This window comes from Ictalurus punctatus, chromosome 7, assembly GCF_001660625.3.
Source record: "Ictalurus punctatus breed USDA103 chromosome 7, Coco_2.0, whole genome shotgun sequence".
Classification (NCBI taxonomy): Eukaryota; Metazoa; Chordata; class Actinopteri; order Siluriformes; family Ictaluridae; genus Ictalurus; species Ictalurus punctatus.
Window position 1 is genome coordinate 11,740,412 of NC_030422.2, and position 17,947 is coordinate 11,758,358.

The window sequence follows — 17,947 nt, forward strand, 5'->3', positions numbered from 1 at the left end:
CAAGGCACCATGTGTGTATATACAGTGCAACTCATTTAAATGGTAAGAGATGTGGCTGTGTTTACCGTTCATGCTCTGGGCAGCCATTTTGATTTGACGTTGAGGGAGTTTTCTAGGTAGGTGTTATGGGTTTTAACCATGTGGGAGCAGAGAGGAATAAGACACAGTTTTGCATTTTTTAATATATTTGTATATACGTTTACTGTTAGAGACAGCAATATCAGACAAAGAGAGAGAGAGAGAGAGAGAGAGAGAGAGAGAGAACATTACACATCACATCGATCCTCACAGCACTGCACCGCTTCCGCCCTACGCACCATAACATCCGAGTGATAGTGAGGAAGTCCGCTCACACAGCGTCATATCACTAGGATGTTAATTAGCGTTTGGGACACACCCTTATTCTATAACTCTCTCTTTCTCTCTCTCCATTATAACTGTTCATACACACAGGACACGGTTCACGTTTGCATAATTCTCTACTGTTTGTTTAGTTTAACTCATCCACCTATCTCAGAGGGAAAGTGTGGGACGGGAGACAGCTAGTCACGTGGTCAGCAGCGCGTCTCGTAGATGCCGCTGCGGCCGATGTAGCGAACCCATTTGATGACGTCATGGTCGCTGTAGTTCAGCTTGGATTCGAACACCTTCAGATAGCGAACCTTCAGACCAGATGGAGCGAACGGAACCTGAGGAACAAAACAGAAGATCTAGACATGTAGAAATGTTTTTTTATCAACCTTATTTACACATCAAATTATAAATAGAAACTACAGCAAACACAACATGTTTAATATTAGATAATGAAGTACGAGACGTTTCTGATGATAAATAAAAGCTGTTTATCAGCCAGGGCCATCATTAACAAGTTAAAAAGGTCTATTTGTATGAATATGCAGTATGTGAATATTAATAAGCATATAAAGGTACGAACGTTAGCATCTCTCACCTCAAAGTTCATTGAAATGGGAGGACGAGCCCACTTCTTCTTATCGTTGGTGGGCAGCAGCTCGATCTCAGCGCTGATCTGAGACTCCTTCATTCCAGCCATGCGCTTAATCCTGATCAAAAGGAGGGTCAAAAACTCAGACACTATCTCACACACACACACACACCTGAGTCATAAAAGGAACAGTACTCATCACTGACTTCCACACGATGGCATTCTCACTGGCCTTGTACTTGGCTTTGCCCTTCATGCAGATCACCTGGACGCCGCTCGTGTTCAGAGGGGTGGGGATGCGCACCTGGAACCACGAGCTGCCCGTTAACGGTGAATCGTTCAGCAGGGTGTATTGATTAAAAAATAATGATAATAATAAAAAAAAAACAACACAAAATGCAATTGAACTCACCTCAATCTTCTGTGCCAGTAAGGATGGTTTGAAGTTGGACTTGATGACAACTTTGACCTCCAGCTTGGTGCGCCCAACCTCGCGGACCAGCGGGATGACGCGGAATGGCAGGATGATGTCCTTAGTGGTGCGATACCTGCGGGAATCCAGGGAGAATTTTACCGGAGCCTTAATCAGCCACGTGAGGGGAAAACTCTGACTGAGGACATGACGGTCACACTGACCTCATGAGCTCGTACTCGCCGTCTGGGGGGATGAAGCTGATGCTGCGCTCTGAGTCAAACTTGCTGAGACGGACACACTGGTGGAAGGTGCAGTCGTCGATGGCGATGGACTGCTTTCCGCTGCTGAAAAACACACAATGTATGGAACATTTGTTTCTACTTATTTATTTCTGAAGTTCTTCTCTAACTTCTGTAGCCAATACTTTAGCAATACAAATGCTTATCTGATTATGCCAATAAGTCAACCTTCTGACAGAGGCAGACAGGAGGGAGTGTTTCAGTCCTGCTCCCTCACACGGCATAGTGCATTTCATTTCCTGTAAATAAACTAAATGTATATTATCACCGTGAAAGATAAACAGGTCCTAGTTACCTCTTCCCGGTGTCGTCGCCCGCGGCGGCTTTCCCCTGCTTGTCGATGACGATCTTGTCGTTCATGCCGAACTTGCACTCGGGCATCCCACTGAGGTAGCTCTTCATCACCACGCGACCCGACACGTGCGCGCTCAGCACCTGACCTGCAGCAGCACACAAGCAGGAATATACAAACACCTGTTAGACTAGCACATAAAGCCATGTTACCCTCAACACGACTGCTCTAAACGTAATTTTTTTTTAAACTCATGCACTTGTACTGATGCTCGGTTGTGATCATTATGCATGGTGTCTCAACATACCAGAAGCAGACTCAGGTAGGGGGCGTGGCCGAAGGTTTAAAGGTGGAGTTTGTACGTTAAACAGCGATTTGGATGATAGAAAAGTTCTTGTTTGATTAATGTCTGTTTTCAAAATACACATAGATGTAACATGGATAAAAATCTACAGAATCTATATAAAAAAATTATAGATATCTATACACGTTAAGGTACTAACAAGAGTAAGTAAAACTTAAGAATTTAAAATGTTATTATAGTTTGTTATTTTAGTAAGTTATGAGTTAGTTTAGTTTACATTTCACGGTAGACTAAATGCTATTTTATATATACACATATACATATACATATATATATACATATATATATATATATATATATATATATATATATATATATATATATATATATATATACACACACACACATACATATATATATATATATATATATATATATATATATATATATATATATATATATATATATATATATATGAACTATATAAAATACTATTTGTATATAATGCAATTAGTTGTGTATTAATATATCATTTTTAATTAGAGCTCTTTGGCATAAAAAAAACAACTTTCTATAATAAAAGTTGTCATTATCAAAACAATTAAACAATTAATTTTGAATCATAATTGTGGGGTCTTTTTGGTCATTATTTGTAATTAAGGAGCAGAATTGTGTTAAAATTTTTTTATTATGAAAGACGCTTTATGAATAGAAAGTTATACATATACAATGTTATGTAATTATTATAACCATCAGGTATGACCACTTTTTTTTTTTTTTTATTTATCACCTTAATACGAATTTTTCATCTCTACAGTTGATGTGTTCAGTGTGACCTGCGGGGGGCGCCGTCTCACTCACCCTGCGGGGACATGAGCAGGTTGACACTCTCCAGCACGTCCAGGAAAAGCTCGTTACGGCGGTATTTAATGCCCTCCCTACGCCAACCGATCTGCCCCGTCACCTGGCTGGTGATCTGAGACTGCTCCTCCTTCGTCTGAGTAACAACATGGACAATCAATCGACTGTCATCTCTCTCTCTCTCACACACACGCACACACACTTTTTCGTTATTTACCTGATGCTGCAGTGATCCAGTTCCAAACACACAGCATGAGGAAAGGAGGGGGGGAGAGAAAAAAAAAGTGAATGTTACATTATACAGACATTCCAGCATTACAGACTTCATGTCATAAAACTCTATACACTTTACTAAAATGTCACACATTCACACCTCACTCTTCTTTTTTTCTGACTTGTTCCCCCCCCCCTTCTCTCTCTTCCTGTCATTCTCTTTGTTTTCCTTCTTGCTCTTTCTTTCAATTTCTTCCTTTCTCTCAATATATTTCTCTCACTCTTACCTTCTCTCTTTATATATTTCTCTCACTCTTTCCTTTGTTCTCACTTTACATTTGTTTTTCTCATGCATCTATTTCTCTATAGTTCCGTCACACTTTCTTTCTTTCATCCTCTCTGCCTTTCCTTTCATCCCTTGCTCTTATTCATTCCATATTGTTTACCTATTCTTTGTTTTTTCCTCCCTTCATTTCTTTTCTTCCTTCCTTCATCTCTCTTTTTCCTCTCTCGCTTTCACATTCACTTAATCTTATTTATCCCTTCTTGATCTGCGTTTTCTCACACGCTTACTCTCTCTTTCGCTCACTTTTTCTTCCTATTGCGTATCCGTTTTCACTTCCTTCTTACCTTCTTACTCTCACATGCTCTCATGAGAGAAGAAGAAGAATTAGTTTACTGGCTCCATCACAGACGCCTGAACCTACAGAGGTTTGTTGTCATGGTTACGCAGCCCCACAGGAAGTGCAGTGGAACTGTGATTAGTTCAATCCTGACACAGGAACTCAGCACACAACAGGCAGCCACTCAGAAGCGAGTGTGCAGGAGGAGGGGAGGAGTTTACCTGACCCTTAATGCCCTGCTGCGTAATAAACGTCTTCAGTGCTCCGGTCTCCGAGTTCTGAGGATATCCAAAATCCAGAATCTCTGTACACACACACACACACACACACACACACACACACACACACACACACACAGGTGTGACATTCTTCAAATACCTCACCATCATCAGTTCACTCCTCCACCCAAAGTATCTGCTTCTTCCATCCTTTCTGTTTTCTTTCATTCTTCCCTGCTATCTCTCTTTCTTCCCTCTGTTCCTCCTTTCTTTCTTTTATCCTGCCTTCTTTCTCCTCTCCCTTCTTCCTTCCCTCCCTCCCTGCTTCCTCCATTCCTCTCCACATTCCTTTCTTTCTGTTTCATTCTTCCCTCATTTTTCTCCTTTCTTTCTTATGTTCCTTCTTTCTTCCCTCAGTGGAAATGGAGAACAAAAAAAAGGGAAGGAACAAAGGTTAATTTGTTCTTTCTTCCCTCTGTTCGTACTTTCATCCTTCCTTCTGTTTTTTTCTTCCTTACATCCTTTCATTCCTCCCTGTTTTATCTCTTTTTAACATCCTTCCTTCCTACCTTTTGTCATTTTCTTTATTCAGTTTCCTCCCTTTTATTTCCCCCTCTCATTTTCTCTTTCCTTTCTCCCTTTCTTTTTCCCTTTCTTTGTCTCTCTCTCCTTTTCACTCTTTTTTCCTGTTTTCTTCATCAGTTTCCGCCCTCATTTTCTCTTTCCTTTTCCTGTTTTTTCTTCCACTTTCCTCTTGTTTGTCCTTTCTCCCCTTTCTCTCTCACACATATTTCTCTCTCCCTCCCTCTTGTTCTTTGATCACACCTTCACTTCGTGTCCATTACTTTACTCTTTCCCTTTATTATTCTTTTACTGATTTATGATTATTACCATCCAGAAGCTCGTAGATGAGGACAAAGTTGTTCTTGATGTTCTCCTCGCTGATCTTGCCGAAGTAGGCCGCCATCACATCGCACATCTTGTAGAGGAACTCGAACACCATGGCGGCGTTGACGTTCTGCTTGGTGACGGCCGCCAGCCAGATGTTGGAGCGCTTCACATGGAAGAAGCTGGTGCGTGCGATGTTGCTGACGGGCGAGCGCACCTGCTGACGGGCATGGATCACATTCACACGGAACGCGTCCACCGCATTCCTCCTGCCGGCAAGCAGAGGCAGAGAGACAGAGACAGAGAGAGAGACAGAGAGCGTTGGAGCTCGCTGAACACTAATCCCTTAATTACACAGAGAATTTGGTGAGCTGAGGGACACACACACATTCTGTTGAACATCAAATTAATATGGAGATGATTAGCTAGGACATGTTTGGTATCCACACACAAAATAAATAAAGATGATCCCCCAAAACAGTGTTTATAAAAAATGTCTGCTAATCTGTGCTCATGGAAAAAAAAGAGAAATGCTGAAGCAGCTAAATCAGAAGTACATTTAAGATCTGCACTTCCTGTGCTCCTTCCTGTGTCACCGAGAACAATAGAGCTGATAACCACTGATAAAAAGCTCAGGGAAGAGCCGGTAATCAGATAAGTCTGATCGCCGTGGTCTCCAAGGACGCACATGATGCTCTTCTTTCAGAATATAAATAATTTTCCATAAATTAATCTTCAAAACACAACGACAAGAGACACCAAAGACCAAGACAAGGTCTCGTTTACGGCACTGAAATGAAACGGCGAGGACAGACAACACAAATTTCACGCCGAGAACTCACCCTATGTCATCGCGGTACACACGGGAGATCAGTACCTCCCCCTTGTGATTGTAGATGAACAGTCCTCCAATCATGGTGGCTGCTCTTCACGCCTCACGTGCCATTCTCAGTCCTGCAAATGAAAAAAAAATAACTAGCACAGTTCCCTTCATTAAAAGCATGACGTTTTGGATCTGGGGGAGGAGCTGTGCGCGAGCGCAGTTTGTCAGGTCAAGCGTTTGAACCAATCACATCAGATATGCAAATCGTTACAGGCTGACGAGGTAACGAAGTCCGCACACAAATCTGGGTTATAAAAGGTTAGATTTCGACACAACTGTTAATTATATAACTGAGCTAGCTTACTAGCAGTTAACCAGCTGCCACAAGTTCATCTATACATTTGCATAATCATGCATATTTGTTAACATCCTTGTGTCTTTAATGAGAGTAAAGGCGCCCAGTATGTTCCTAGTAGCTTCATAACAAGTAAAATTTAATAAACTACGTATATTTCTATAGAATAATCTATTTTATACTAAACTATAAAACTGCATAGATTAATTCTATAGAAACAACAAAAGTATAACACAATAATAACGATGCCATCAAAAATACTAGAAAAATATCTTGCAATAATGGAATAAAGCAGAGCGAACACTAAAGAGTTTTTCCTTTTTTACGTCACTTCCGGTCAAAAAAAAAACTGCGGTAAAACGAAGACGACGAGTCCAATGGTTTAATCGCGATATATTAATCAGGACATGGCGTCCGTCTCTGTGGAAAAAGAAGTGCATTAAATATTAATAAAACCCACACCTTGTTATCGAGAACGTTCCTTTTCACTCTTAATATTAATCACCTTGAAGTGTTATTGTGCTATTTATCCACAATCTGTACATTTAAAATGGCTTTCTATCTCCTCGGTCGTCAGGGATGCACGCGCAAAATTAGCTCGAAGCTAAACAACGACAAATTACACATTCGTTTGTTTAAATTAATTATAATCATACCTCAGTAGGATCCGCTGGAGTAAGCGCGGAACAACCCGAATTCTGTCTTTTTTGGGGGGGCGGGGGGGGGCTGCTAAAAGATTAACGGGAACATTAGACTCCCTTTACCTCAGTATGACTCCCTCGCTCCGGCCCTCCTTCAGCCTGGAAGTCAGCTGACGGTTTCAGCGTAGTGCGCATGCACCAAAGCGAGAACCCCGGAAGCAGGGCTGAATTTAATATAGTTAGCTAATATCTTCATTAGGGCACTTGGTAGGGTGTGATATAAAGGATTTATGGCGGTATAGCTAGTGCATTATATATGCGTTTGGGATTCAGCCCAGGTCAAAGCTTGGCATCTTTATATTATCTATAGATATATCAGGCAGCCATTTATATCTTTTGTAAACGTAATATTATATCCATTTTGTAAGGTTTGCACTTAAAAGAAACAAAATAAAATTAGAATACTAAAATACATTCTGTGAATTCAAGGGATTAACTGAAACAAATCTGTTAATGTAAAATTAATAATTGTGTTATTAATATAATCATATTTACACAGCAATACATAATTATCAACTATTATTCATTTGAAAACTTTGTTATATTATGTATGTATGTATGTATGTATATTGTAGTACATTTTAGCACAAATGTTTATTTAGTAAATTTCATTTAAAAAAATATTGCATTTAAAAAAAACCCACACAAATCTGACTTAATAATTTCCAAGAATTTTTAAAAATACACTTTTAGTATTTTATATGTATATAATAGTGTCGTTATTACCATTTAATAATATATAATTATGCAACTTTTTTAAAACTACATTTAAAACTATTTTTATAAAATTATATTAAATAATAAAAAAAACTATTTAAAAGTCTTTATTTTATAATTATATTCTATAAGTACTACATTTATGAAATGTCAAACTAATCGTCACAATCTAAAGTTGTAAACCTAAACTGGGCTCAGTAATGAATGTTATTAATATTAATATGCTATAAAGGGTTTTTATTTATTTCTAACATACAGATAATACGTGTAGTTTATGTCAGCAAAACTTTATCTGAAATTATGCATTTATTCTTTCTCATTAAATAAACTATCCTACATTAAAGGAAAATCGCAGTACAGCTTCAAACTGATTGTTGAGTTTTTATTTATATGGTTAGATACTTGTAATAAAAAGTTCATATAATATTATTGTTTAAAATGATTTATTGATGATGTAATGATATAGAAAGCATGTGATTTAAGGTTGGTTCTGTGGATCAGTAGGACGCTGTGTGTGATGAGTGTGTGGGTTGAAACTATTTCACCCCAACAAAGAGAGTTTGTGTGAAATTAAATTCCTTTTGGAGTCACATTACTGAAATTCAGGCTACTGTTTATAGAATTGGAGTGTGAATTAGTAAATCAAACATAATCATAAGTAAAACAAATTAATATAGACAAAGATCAACAAGCAATTATTATATTTATAACTAAGGTTTTTGGGGATGCTGTATAGTTTTGTTCGAACACTGTTTGTTTGTTTTTTTAACTTAAAAGCTTTTTTAAGGAATTTAAGGAATTTGCATAATTATTGGCTCCAACAATTAATAGTACTATCACACCTATCCTGAACAGAACAGAAGTACTGAGTCTCTTCTGTAATGGAGAACCCCGGATTCTCCTCCATGCACAACATTTATTTAAGCTCTTTATATTGTCAGGTTTCCATTTTCAGATTTTTCCTTTACTGAGATATCTGATGCAGAACACTGGTTTTGTGTCCAACTGTAATTTCTGTGTTGATTTAGATACAGGGGTGTTTGGGGTCATGATATAGACTTGTAGCTGCCAAATGTAAATCTCCTGGCAGAAGCCACCAGCTTTTGGATTAAATCAGTCTGATAATTGATCACTCATGATGAATTCCATCTTCCCAAGATGCTTTATATTTTGCATTGGGGTTTATTTTCCCTCATTGATATGATTGGGAGAAGCTTTTTATGTATGATTTGGAAATACTTTTGTAAACTTCTGTAGAGTTGGACACAGAATCCCAATTAAGTCCACTTCTGCTCCAAAACAAACAAAATCTTCAAGTTCACGATGGGTGAATACTTATACACTGCATTGTCTCAGTGTCTGGAGTCTGAGAGCAATTTAAATTGTTTTGTTCTTAACATTTACATGACTACTAGGCTACTACTACTACTGCTACTGCTACTGCTGCTACTACTACTACTAATAATAATAATTAATCATAATCACAAAACTAAATATATTATATACAGTGTTTTCATTTGTTTAACATACAACTTGACCATTAGTAATAAATAAATAAATAAATAAATAAATAAATAAATAAATAGGTATGTACAATTAATAGCAAAAAAAATCTAAGAAGAATAAACAAAGAAATAATTTATAAAAACACTTTAAACAGATTAACCATTAATAAAATAATTTGTAAAAAAAAAATTGTAAAAAATATGAATTGATTATGTACTATTAACAGCAAAACCAAACAAATACATAGATAAATAGAGCACTATTTTATTTGGGTTAAAATAAACAGCTTAACCATTAGTAAAATAACAATAACAAAAATAAATGTAATAACAAAAATAAATGTAAGTTAATTATGTATCTTAATTTGATCAGTATATTTCAATTTAGTATATGAATAAAAAAAAAAACTTAATAACACATAGCATGCCGCCATTTTCTCCATCCTGCAGAAAGGATGGAGATAAACAGATGACGTCAGAGGAGTGACTGTGCAGGACGGAGGGCGCGCGCAGCGACTCATTGAGAGTGCAGAGCGCGTGCACTTGTGATCAGCGCGATCAAGATGGGCAACGTTCAAGTGAGTACACATTTATATTCCTCAGATTAATGACTTTATTTCAGCATCTTTTTTTATTATTATTTTTATTATTATTTTTTTTTATACAATTTTAAGATTTCCTTACACTTTGCACCTGCGGAGTTTCTGCTTGTGAGCATCTTGACGCGCACTTTGAGTTTAAGCATTGACTACTTTTTATTATTATTGCTCCAGTTACTCTCGCGCGCGCTTCTCCTGTACTGTTATTATATAATGTTTTTTAAATGAATTTCATTGTTTTTTTTTTTATTTTTAAACTGCTGCATCTCTTTATGTTCACTCCATCACACACACACACACACACACACACACACACACACACACACACAGACACTCCCTTCCTCTTTATGGACCGGATCCTACTGTCATTGCAGAGGAGATCATGACTCAGCATTAAATATACTCAAAAAAAAAATCATAATTATAAACTTTCCATCTGTAGCACTGCTCATTTTAGTCAGCGTTTCTCAGATAAAATAATAGAAAACGAATTGAAGAAGAAGAATAAAAATCAGTGCATTTTACTGGGACACTTTTCATTTTTATTAAAAAGTAATAAAGTGTAGTAAATAAAGTAAACAGTGAATGTATTGCATCATGACCCTGTGTGGTTGGTTGCTTGGTCTCAGCCCACAGTTGTTCCATGTGAGGACTTTGACGTGTTGGCGGATATTAAGGAAATCCGCAAAGCCTGCAAAGGAATGGGTACGTCCACACACACACACACACACACACACACACACACACACACTCACACACACACACACACACACATCCTCTCATAACGATGTATGTATTTATTTAACAGTATGTGATGTCTCGTTGTTCTGTGCAGGCACCGATGAGGAGACCATCATCGCCATCTTAGCTAACCGCTCCTCGGCTCAGCGCATGGAGATTAAACAAGCGTACTTTGAGAAATATGATGATGTATGACGAAGTATACACACCCACACATACACACACACACACACACACACACACACACAAACGGCCGTCAGCGATGCAGTCGTAATAATCTGAACGTAAAAGGATCTGTCTGCAGGCTTGGCTCCAAGCCCATATATGGAAACGAGGGCAGCTCTGAGCCATACCAAGAAATGTGGGCGGATCCTTTTATTTATATATGTAAATGTGGGTGTGCCATCAAGTCCATATATGGAAATTTAGAGCACCTCTGAGTGGGTGTGTCTTAAAATCTGTAGATGAGAATGTGGGTGTGTGATTTTAAGACCATATATAGAATATGTGGGTGTGTCATATCATCTATAGAAAAGATTGTGACTCTGAGCAGGCGTGGCTTAAAGTCTTTAGACAGGAATTTGGGAGTGTCTTTACGTCTTTATATGAATATATATATAAGTGTCGCCCATTCATTTGTTCCTTAAATATATAGGAATGTGGGTGTGTGTTTGAGTCTTTATATGGAAGTGTGGGCGTGTCTTTTAGATCATATATGTTAATGAGTTCAGGTCCATTTGTGTGTGTGTGTGTGTGTGTATACTGTATGTAAATGTATATATGTAAATGTGTCATTAAGCCTATATGGAAATTATAACAGCTGTGAGTGGGCGTGTCCTGAAGTTTGTGGAAGAGAATGCAGATGTGTGTGAGTCCATATATGGGGAAATGTGGGGTGTGTCTTTAAGTATGCATATTGAGGACGTGAATGGAAATCTCTAGATGAGAATGTGGGTGTGTCTTTATGTCTGTATACGAAATTAATGGGCGTGTCGGTGTCTCCTAAAGATCCATATATGGGGAATCCATATATGGGGAATCTTCAAGAAGGAGAATGTATACATTGACATTCACATATTTAATTATCTATTGATCAACTGATTGATCTGTCTGTTTGTAATGAAATTACAACTATTCAATACACATGCACACACACACACACAATGCCGATAAACTGCATTAGCTGATTCCCCTCAGGAGATGGAGGAGGTGCTGAAGAGTGAGCTGACAGGAAGTTTTGAGAAGGCGATCATTGCCATGTTGGATCCGCCTCACATCTACGCTGCGAAAGAACTGCGACGCGCCATGAAGGGAGCCGGAACCGATGAGGATGTGCTGGTGGAGATCCTGTGTACCAGCACCAACCAGGTCACACACTGCATCTGTGTTATATTCTATAAGGAGGAACACTGATCTCTCAGAAATATATCACCTCACATCATGAAATTTTGCACCTAATTGTGATGCGTTTCATTAACAGGATATTGTGAATATTAAGGACGCGTACGCTCAGGGTGAGAACAACATCAATTGGAGGTGATTTACTGTGTTTTCTAAAAGACAAGCGTGCTGATGTCTTGTGTTTTTACGTGACTGTACGTAGTACACGAGCACGACCTGGAAGCCGACATCGAGGATGACACGAGCGGAGATGTGAGAAACTTGTTGATTTCACTCCTTCAGGTAAAATATTCATTTATCAATCCACTCTAGTCCTGGGATTTAAACTCACAACCTTAATTAAGGAGAGTTGTTAAACCGAAACTTTACAGGCGAGCAGAGACGAAGGATTTGAAGTGGATGAGGAATTGGCTGAGCAGGATGCCACATCACTAATCGAGGTGAGGCAGCATACTTAAAATTCATCTACTTACGATGTGAGGTGTTTATTTAATGTTTGTGGAAAGTGTCTCCACACAGCCATATTAATGTTACGTTGGTCAAACCGAATTTAGCATTGCATTGTGGTAATAAAGCAAGAATAGCTTTCAAGTCTTTAAATAAACTTTCCAGTATAAGGAAGACTAGAACGAATTCTACACGTTTCAGTGTTTGAGATGATTCCTAAAATGACACGCTGACTCAATTTATAGCGTAGCACTATGCATATTCTGAGACTGGTACTGGTACTTATGCTTCACTCAGTTGAATCAGTACCCCTTTGCAGGAGTAAGCAGTCCAGCTCTGAGTACACTCTTAAAAAGCATTTTAGTTTCACATTTAATTGATCCACTGCTTTGGCATTTATTGTTTAATTTTATTCTTAATTTGTAAACACGACAGCGAATTCGGAAACACAACATCAAATTGGTAAACACGACGGTGAATTCGGAAACGCAATCTTGAAGTCGGAAAAATGACATCGAATTTGGAAACACGAAACACCACAGCAAATTTGGTAACACAACATTGAATTCAGAAACTTGACAGCAAATTCGGAAACATGACATAGATTTTGGAAACATGGCGGCGAGTTCGGTGACAAAACGGCGAATTTGGAGACATAACGTCGAATTCGGAAACACAACGGAAAATTTGGAGACACAATGTCGAATTCGGAGACACAAGTTCAAATCCAGAGACACAAGTTCTAATCCAGAGACATGACGGCGATTTTGGAAACACAACATCAAATTCAGAAACATGACGGCGAATTTGGAAACATGACAGTGAATTCGGAAACATGACAGCGAATTTGGAAACATGACAGTGAATTCGAAAAAACATGACGGCGAATTCGGAAACAGGACATCGAATTCAGAAACACGAAACACCACAGCAAAATTGGGAATATGACCGATTTCGGTAGCAATTATTTGGTTGCATTTATTTTTGCACCCACTCTCATCATCTCTTTATCTTTTATTTGACTTTTTTAGCATTGAAGGTTTACTAGTTGAGTGTACAGCACTTTGAGCTACCACGTGCATGAAAAGTGCTTTCTTCTTATAATTATTGTGATAATTGTCCGGTTTATAATGAAGTTTCTCTTGAGGTTATCTGTAGTTATACTTCATGATACTCGATATTTCATCACCATATACGGGAAAATGGAAAAGAACAATGATGTTTATAGTCTTACAATTTTCCCCTCAGGCTGGAGAAGGACGCTTCGGCACAGACGAGTCCACATTCACCTACATCCTCACTCACAGGAACTACCTTCAGCTTCAATCCACCTTCAAATACTACGAATCGGTGAGAAGAATTCGTTCGGGGGCGACTCGTGGGGGATAGTTCAAGGACTCGTGCGGGATAGTTTGCTAGCTAGAATAGCACTAATCTACAATGCTAATGCTAGCCAGAGCCAATAGCTACATTGTTTGAACTTATTTTGAGCCACACTTTTCAAGTCAGTGCATAACATCATCATTATCATCATCATAACCATATAATACTAGAAAATTGTTTCATGTAAAGCTACAGTTTTTAACAAACGCATTCTTCCAGGAGTCTAGCTAGCTGGCTAGCTAGCTAAGAAGTAGGTTCATGGACACCATGCTAATAGCTAGTTTGGTAGGATAGTGTGGTTTTTTTGACACAGGAATCTGAGAGAAATCTAACCCTATAGACAAGTCAAGCCGAGCTTGCATAAAAATAGGCATGAGCATTTTCCTAGCTAGCTAGCATCCACCCCTGATAGCCTAGCAACAACGTTAAAAACTAGCTTCTTTTACAGCATGACTACTTTTGAAAAATAGTTCCTCTAACGAATAAGGCGGGGGGGAAATCATGTTTTATTTCCACAGAAATGATGTTAAATGTTATTTTACCTCGTTGTTCAAGGAGAAACAATTTGGCCAAGAATGAAATCTACTCCAAAAACACATGTTTGGTGCGTGTTTGGTACAAGTTTGCTTTTTCTAGCTTTGCTCAGCAGCTACATGACTAATGAAGCTAACAGTTAATGGAAGCTCATAGCCTCCAGTTTAACCTGGTGCCCAAGTGTATAATTTAGTTTCAGCAATGAATTAATTGTTTGTGTGTGTGTGTGTAGATGTCTGGGACAGATATCCTCGATGCCATCAGCAGTGAAGCCACAGGGACATTAAAGGACTGCTACATAACTCTGGGTAACGGGACTATATACAGCTATACCTGATTTACGGCATTAAAGGAGCAGTTCAGCGAAAAATAAACGTTTCTCATGTTGCTTAAAGTTGAGATACATTCAGTGTCTAATGTTTACGTTTTTAATTATTTCGCATCGGAGTTATGAGGCTAAAGTGATACACGTCCATTTCAACTAAATATTGTTAAGAACTGAATATTATTATTATTATTATTATTATTATTATTATTATTATTATCCGTATCACTTCCTGCTTTCCTGCTACAATTCCACCTTCCAGTATTTGGAGGTGTGGTTTAGAAGAAGGATAAAAGCTGAGGATAACAGTGATTTCCGCTCAAGATGGCCGCCATATAACATTCCACTGATCAGCTACATGGTGAAGTTTAGGTCATGTTTACAGAGGACAGGAAGTCTGTAGATATTCAGGTTTTCACTGAACTGCACCTTTAAAAAATAAAATACAGCCAGACGTCACGATGTTGGCTTAAAACGATCGACTGTGTAACTCTGATCTTCCGCATATTGGAACAGTCCGGTGCGCGAAGAACCCGCAGCTCTATTTCGCCCGTCGCCTGAACGCAGCGATGTCAGGCGTAGGGACGGACGAGGACACGCTCATCCGCATCATAGTGGGACGCTCCGAGGTACGACATGTCTTTGAAAATCTGAAAATTTTACTACTGATATAAACTGACGTTAAGTAAAGTCACAAGTGCACGTGTTTTTATATGAATGTGTAAATGACATCCAGTCGAATAAAATACTCAATAGTTACGATCAAAACACCGCCTTCTTCCCTAAATGAGTCTAATCTAAAAAAAAAAAAGGCTGGAAGGAGTCACATGACTAGTGGTGGGCGGAGTCCGTTTTGTCTCTGCACTGCTATTTTTCACGTTAAGTGACTAATCCATTGTTGTATTTGCTTATTCACAATGAAAGCATTAGAGCTTGATATCTCCTGTACAGTTGGACCTGGAGACCATTAAGGAAATGTATCTGGAGAAGTTCGACGTGACACTGAAGGACGCGCTGAGCTCGGACTGCGGCGGAGATTTTAAGCGCCTCCTGCTGGCTGTCCTGCACTGAAGAGAGTCCGACACCAATCCCTACACCAGTAACGAACCGTCTCACCAACACTGCCTCTAGGAATAACACACAGGCTGTGTTCCAATACTGATCTAACATGCCCTCGTCTACTTCCCCTTCTCTGTGAAGGAAAATGGTGACAAATTCGTCTCTTTTATTTACATTTTTACACAACGGTAGAAATTTTTATCTTTTTTTTTTTTTAAAGTGAACATTTTTAACCTACTATTAAAAACACACAAACACAAATTTGGTTTAGAAAAATTTCAGTGGCCTAGTAATATATACAAGCTCAAATTTTTAGATTTTTAAAAATTAATTTTAATTTTATTTTATTCTTTCTTTTAGTTGTCTCACCTACTAGTAAACAACAGGATTTGGGGATTTTATTTTTATTTACTAGTAAAAAATACACAAAAAAACACTTCCTTTTTTTTTGGAATCTTTTACCTTTTTTTTTTTTTTTTTAAAGTGGCCAAGCTTTTACCTTCTAGTAAAACAATAAAACATATTCTCAAGCACACGTTTGTATTTTGTGACCACGATTTTCTATTATAATAACATCTTGTTATTGTCATATTTTTATACTTCATCGCATTTAATATTTAAAAAAAAAAAAACCCTCAAACTGAACATTTTCCAACACACAATTTTCAGCATTTTCTACACACTTTCAGTCCAAAATATTGCAGTGACTGAAGTATCATCGCCATGATATTTCTACTTAGTTTAAGACAGAATTACAGGTTGGTTTTGAAGGAGATGTCGACGAGGGCATGAAACAGTGTGTGAACACAGGAACGCACAACTAGCAGTTACACGTTCCCACTCACATGCCAGATATCATTCAGTCCACACTGCCTCTCCTCTTCTAGTCATATTTACATAAACAACTTTATTTAAAAAGCTTTAAAACAATGTCAGGGAAAGCATTTAACGGGACGCGACGTGTTTATTCACTGAAACAGAACTCAAGCCTGATATTTGTTTTCCTTTACAGTTTTAGGATGAATTAACGAATATGAAAACACTGAAAATGGAACCTTTCTGATCTCTTTAACAAGAAAGTATTTCGTACATTTTAGTCCTTCTTACAGAAATATATTGTAGAAATGTGTGTGTTCCTACTGAATAATCCTGTATTAACTCTGAATATATAAGCGCAGGAGGTGAGGTTCGAATGTTACGTGATGAAATGTACTCTCTCGCTGTTCGGGGAAAACTCGGTAAGTTCTGATGGACGTGATGTAAAGGTTGCTTATTTAAATATTAACCCAGTGCAGGATATTAATATTGGCAAGTGTACACTAATATTGTGTGATGTAATCTGTATAAAAACTAAATGCAGACAAGATGAAGGTGAAGAAACTGGGAGCAAATAAACACTCATTCAAGTGTATCAATAAATAACAACAAGTAAACAAACTGCTTTTAGTCCAATTTATTTCTGTTCTGAGAAATATATACAGTAGATAGTTAGATAGAGAGACAGACAGATATAGATAGATAAATAGACAAAAAGAGAGCTAGACAGACAGACATATGTAGACATACAGAGGCAGATGGGCAAATAGACAGAGCTAGACAGACAAGTAGATAGATAGAAAACAGAACTATAAATAGACAATTAGATACAGGGCTAGATAGACAGATATAGACAGAAATATAGAGAGATAGATAGAGACAGATATAGAGATAAATATAGAGAGATATAGACAGACAGATATAGAGATAGATACAGACAGAAAGATATAGAAAAAGATAAGACAAAGATATATATATATAGAGTGACATATATATATATATATATATATAGAGAGAGAGAGAGAGAGAGAGAAAGATAGACGGATATATATAGAGCGACAGACAGATATAGAGAGTTATCTGTGTTAGCTTGGTAGCTCTAATGCATAACTAAAGAAGTGAGCATCAGACACTGAACATGTGTCAGCTGATCAGAATTGTGTACACGTGATTTTTCTCTTCTCTGATTTGATATTTTCAGTTTCAGTGAGCATTAAAAACGCTAAAAATGTTTCTGTGGCTGAAATAAACGAGCTCTTAAACCGAAGTGTGTAACGTGTTTAAATAACGATCCCGGATGTGTGGAGACGATCAAAAGCTCTTTAATTACACACAAGCCGTGATGAAGAACCCACAGCTGTCCAGATGCTGAACTCAGTCCAGATGTTACATGGTAGCATAATAAGGTCCAGTGCCTAAGATCTCACAGCTGTCACACTCATGCGCCATACTAAAACGACTTTTAATCACTAAACAATATTAAAT

At 37.9% G+C, this 17,947-nt stretch overlaps 2 protein-coding genes across 2 annotated transcripts; one reads left to right on the forward strand and one right to left on the reverse strand.

Annotated features, from left to right (window-relative positions):
- Window positions 1-164: 164 nt before the first annotated feature.
- Window positions 165-7,026, reverse strand: ap2m1a (adaptor related protein complex 2 subunit mu 1a). Its single transcript, XM_017472001.3, has 12 exons — window positions 6,891-7,026; window positions 5,899-6,010; window positions 5,060-5,325; window positions 4,172-4,254; window positions 3,332-3,337; window positions 3,115-3,250; window positions 1,953-2,097; window positions 1,580-1,702; window positions 1,356-1,491; window positions 1,150-1,247; window positions 950-1,061; window positions 165-689 (listed from the first exon to the last, which is right to left on the reverse strand). Exons 2-12 carry the CDS (start codon window positions 5,970-5,972, stop codon window positions 555-557), a joined length of 1,314 nt encoding a protein of 437 aa, XP_017327490.1. The 5' UTR covers window positions 5,973-6,010; window positions 6,891-7,026; the 3' UTR covers window positions 165-554.
- Window positions 7,027-9,648: 2,622 nt separating this feature from the next.
- On the forward strand, window positions 9,649-17,083 carry anxa13l (annexin A13, like). Its single transcript, XM_017472004.3, has 11 exons — window positions 9,649-9,735; window positions 10,386-10,461; window positions 10,592-10,686; window positions 11,695-11,865; window positions 11,978-12,011; window positions 12,101-12,180; window positions 12,270-12,338; window positions 13,594-13,695; window positions 14,495-14,570; window positions 15,104-15,216; window positions 15,539-17,083. The coding sequence occupies exons 1-11, from the start codon at window positions 9,721-9,723 to the stop codon at window positions 15,656-15,658; spliced, it is 951 nt and encodes a 316-aa protein (XP_017327493.1). The 5' UTR covers window positions 9,649-9,720; the 3' UTR covers window positions 15,659-17,083.
- The last annotated feature ends 864 nt before the right edge of the window (window positions 17,084-17,947 follow it).

What these genes read in the sequence shown, in the direction of transcription:
- ap2m1a (XM_017472001.3), bottom strand. Translation starts at nt 5,972, where the DNA reads ATGATTGGAGGACTGTTCATCTACAATCACAAGGGGGAGGTACTGATC. An exon ending in CCTGCTCATGTCCCCGCAGG is followed by an intron (nt 2,098 to 3,114) that starts GTGAGTGAGACG and finishes GTGCTGCTGCAG; the next exon opens with GTCAGGTGCTGAGCGCGCAC. An exon ending in GAGAATGCCATCGTGTGGAA is followed by an intron (nt 1,062 to 1,149) that starts GTCAGTGATGAG and finishes CCTTTTGATCAG; the next exon opens with GATTAAGCGCATGGCTGGAA.
- anxa13l (XM_017472004.3), top strand. An exon ending in TAAGGACGCGTACGCTCAGG is followed by an intron (nt 12,012 to 12,100) that starts GTGAGAACAACA and finishes GACTGTACGTAG; the next exon opens with TACACGAGCACGACCTGGAA. An exon ending in TGTTGATTTCACTCCTTCAG is followed by an intron (nt 12,181 to 12,269) that starts GTAAAATATTCA and finishes GAAACTTTACAG; the next exon opens with GCGAGCAGAGACGAAGGATT.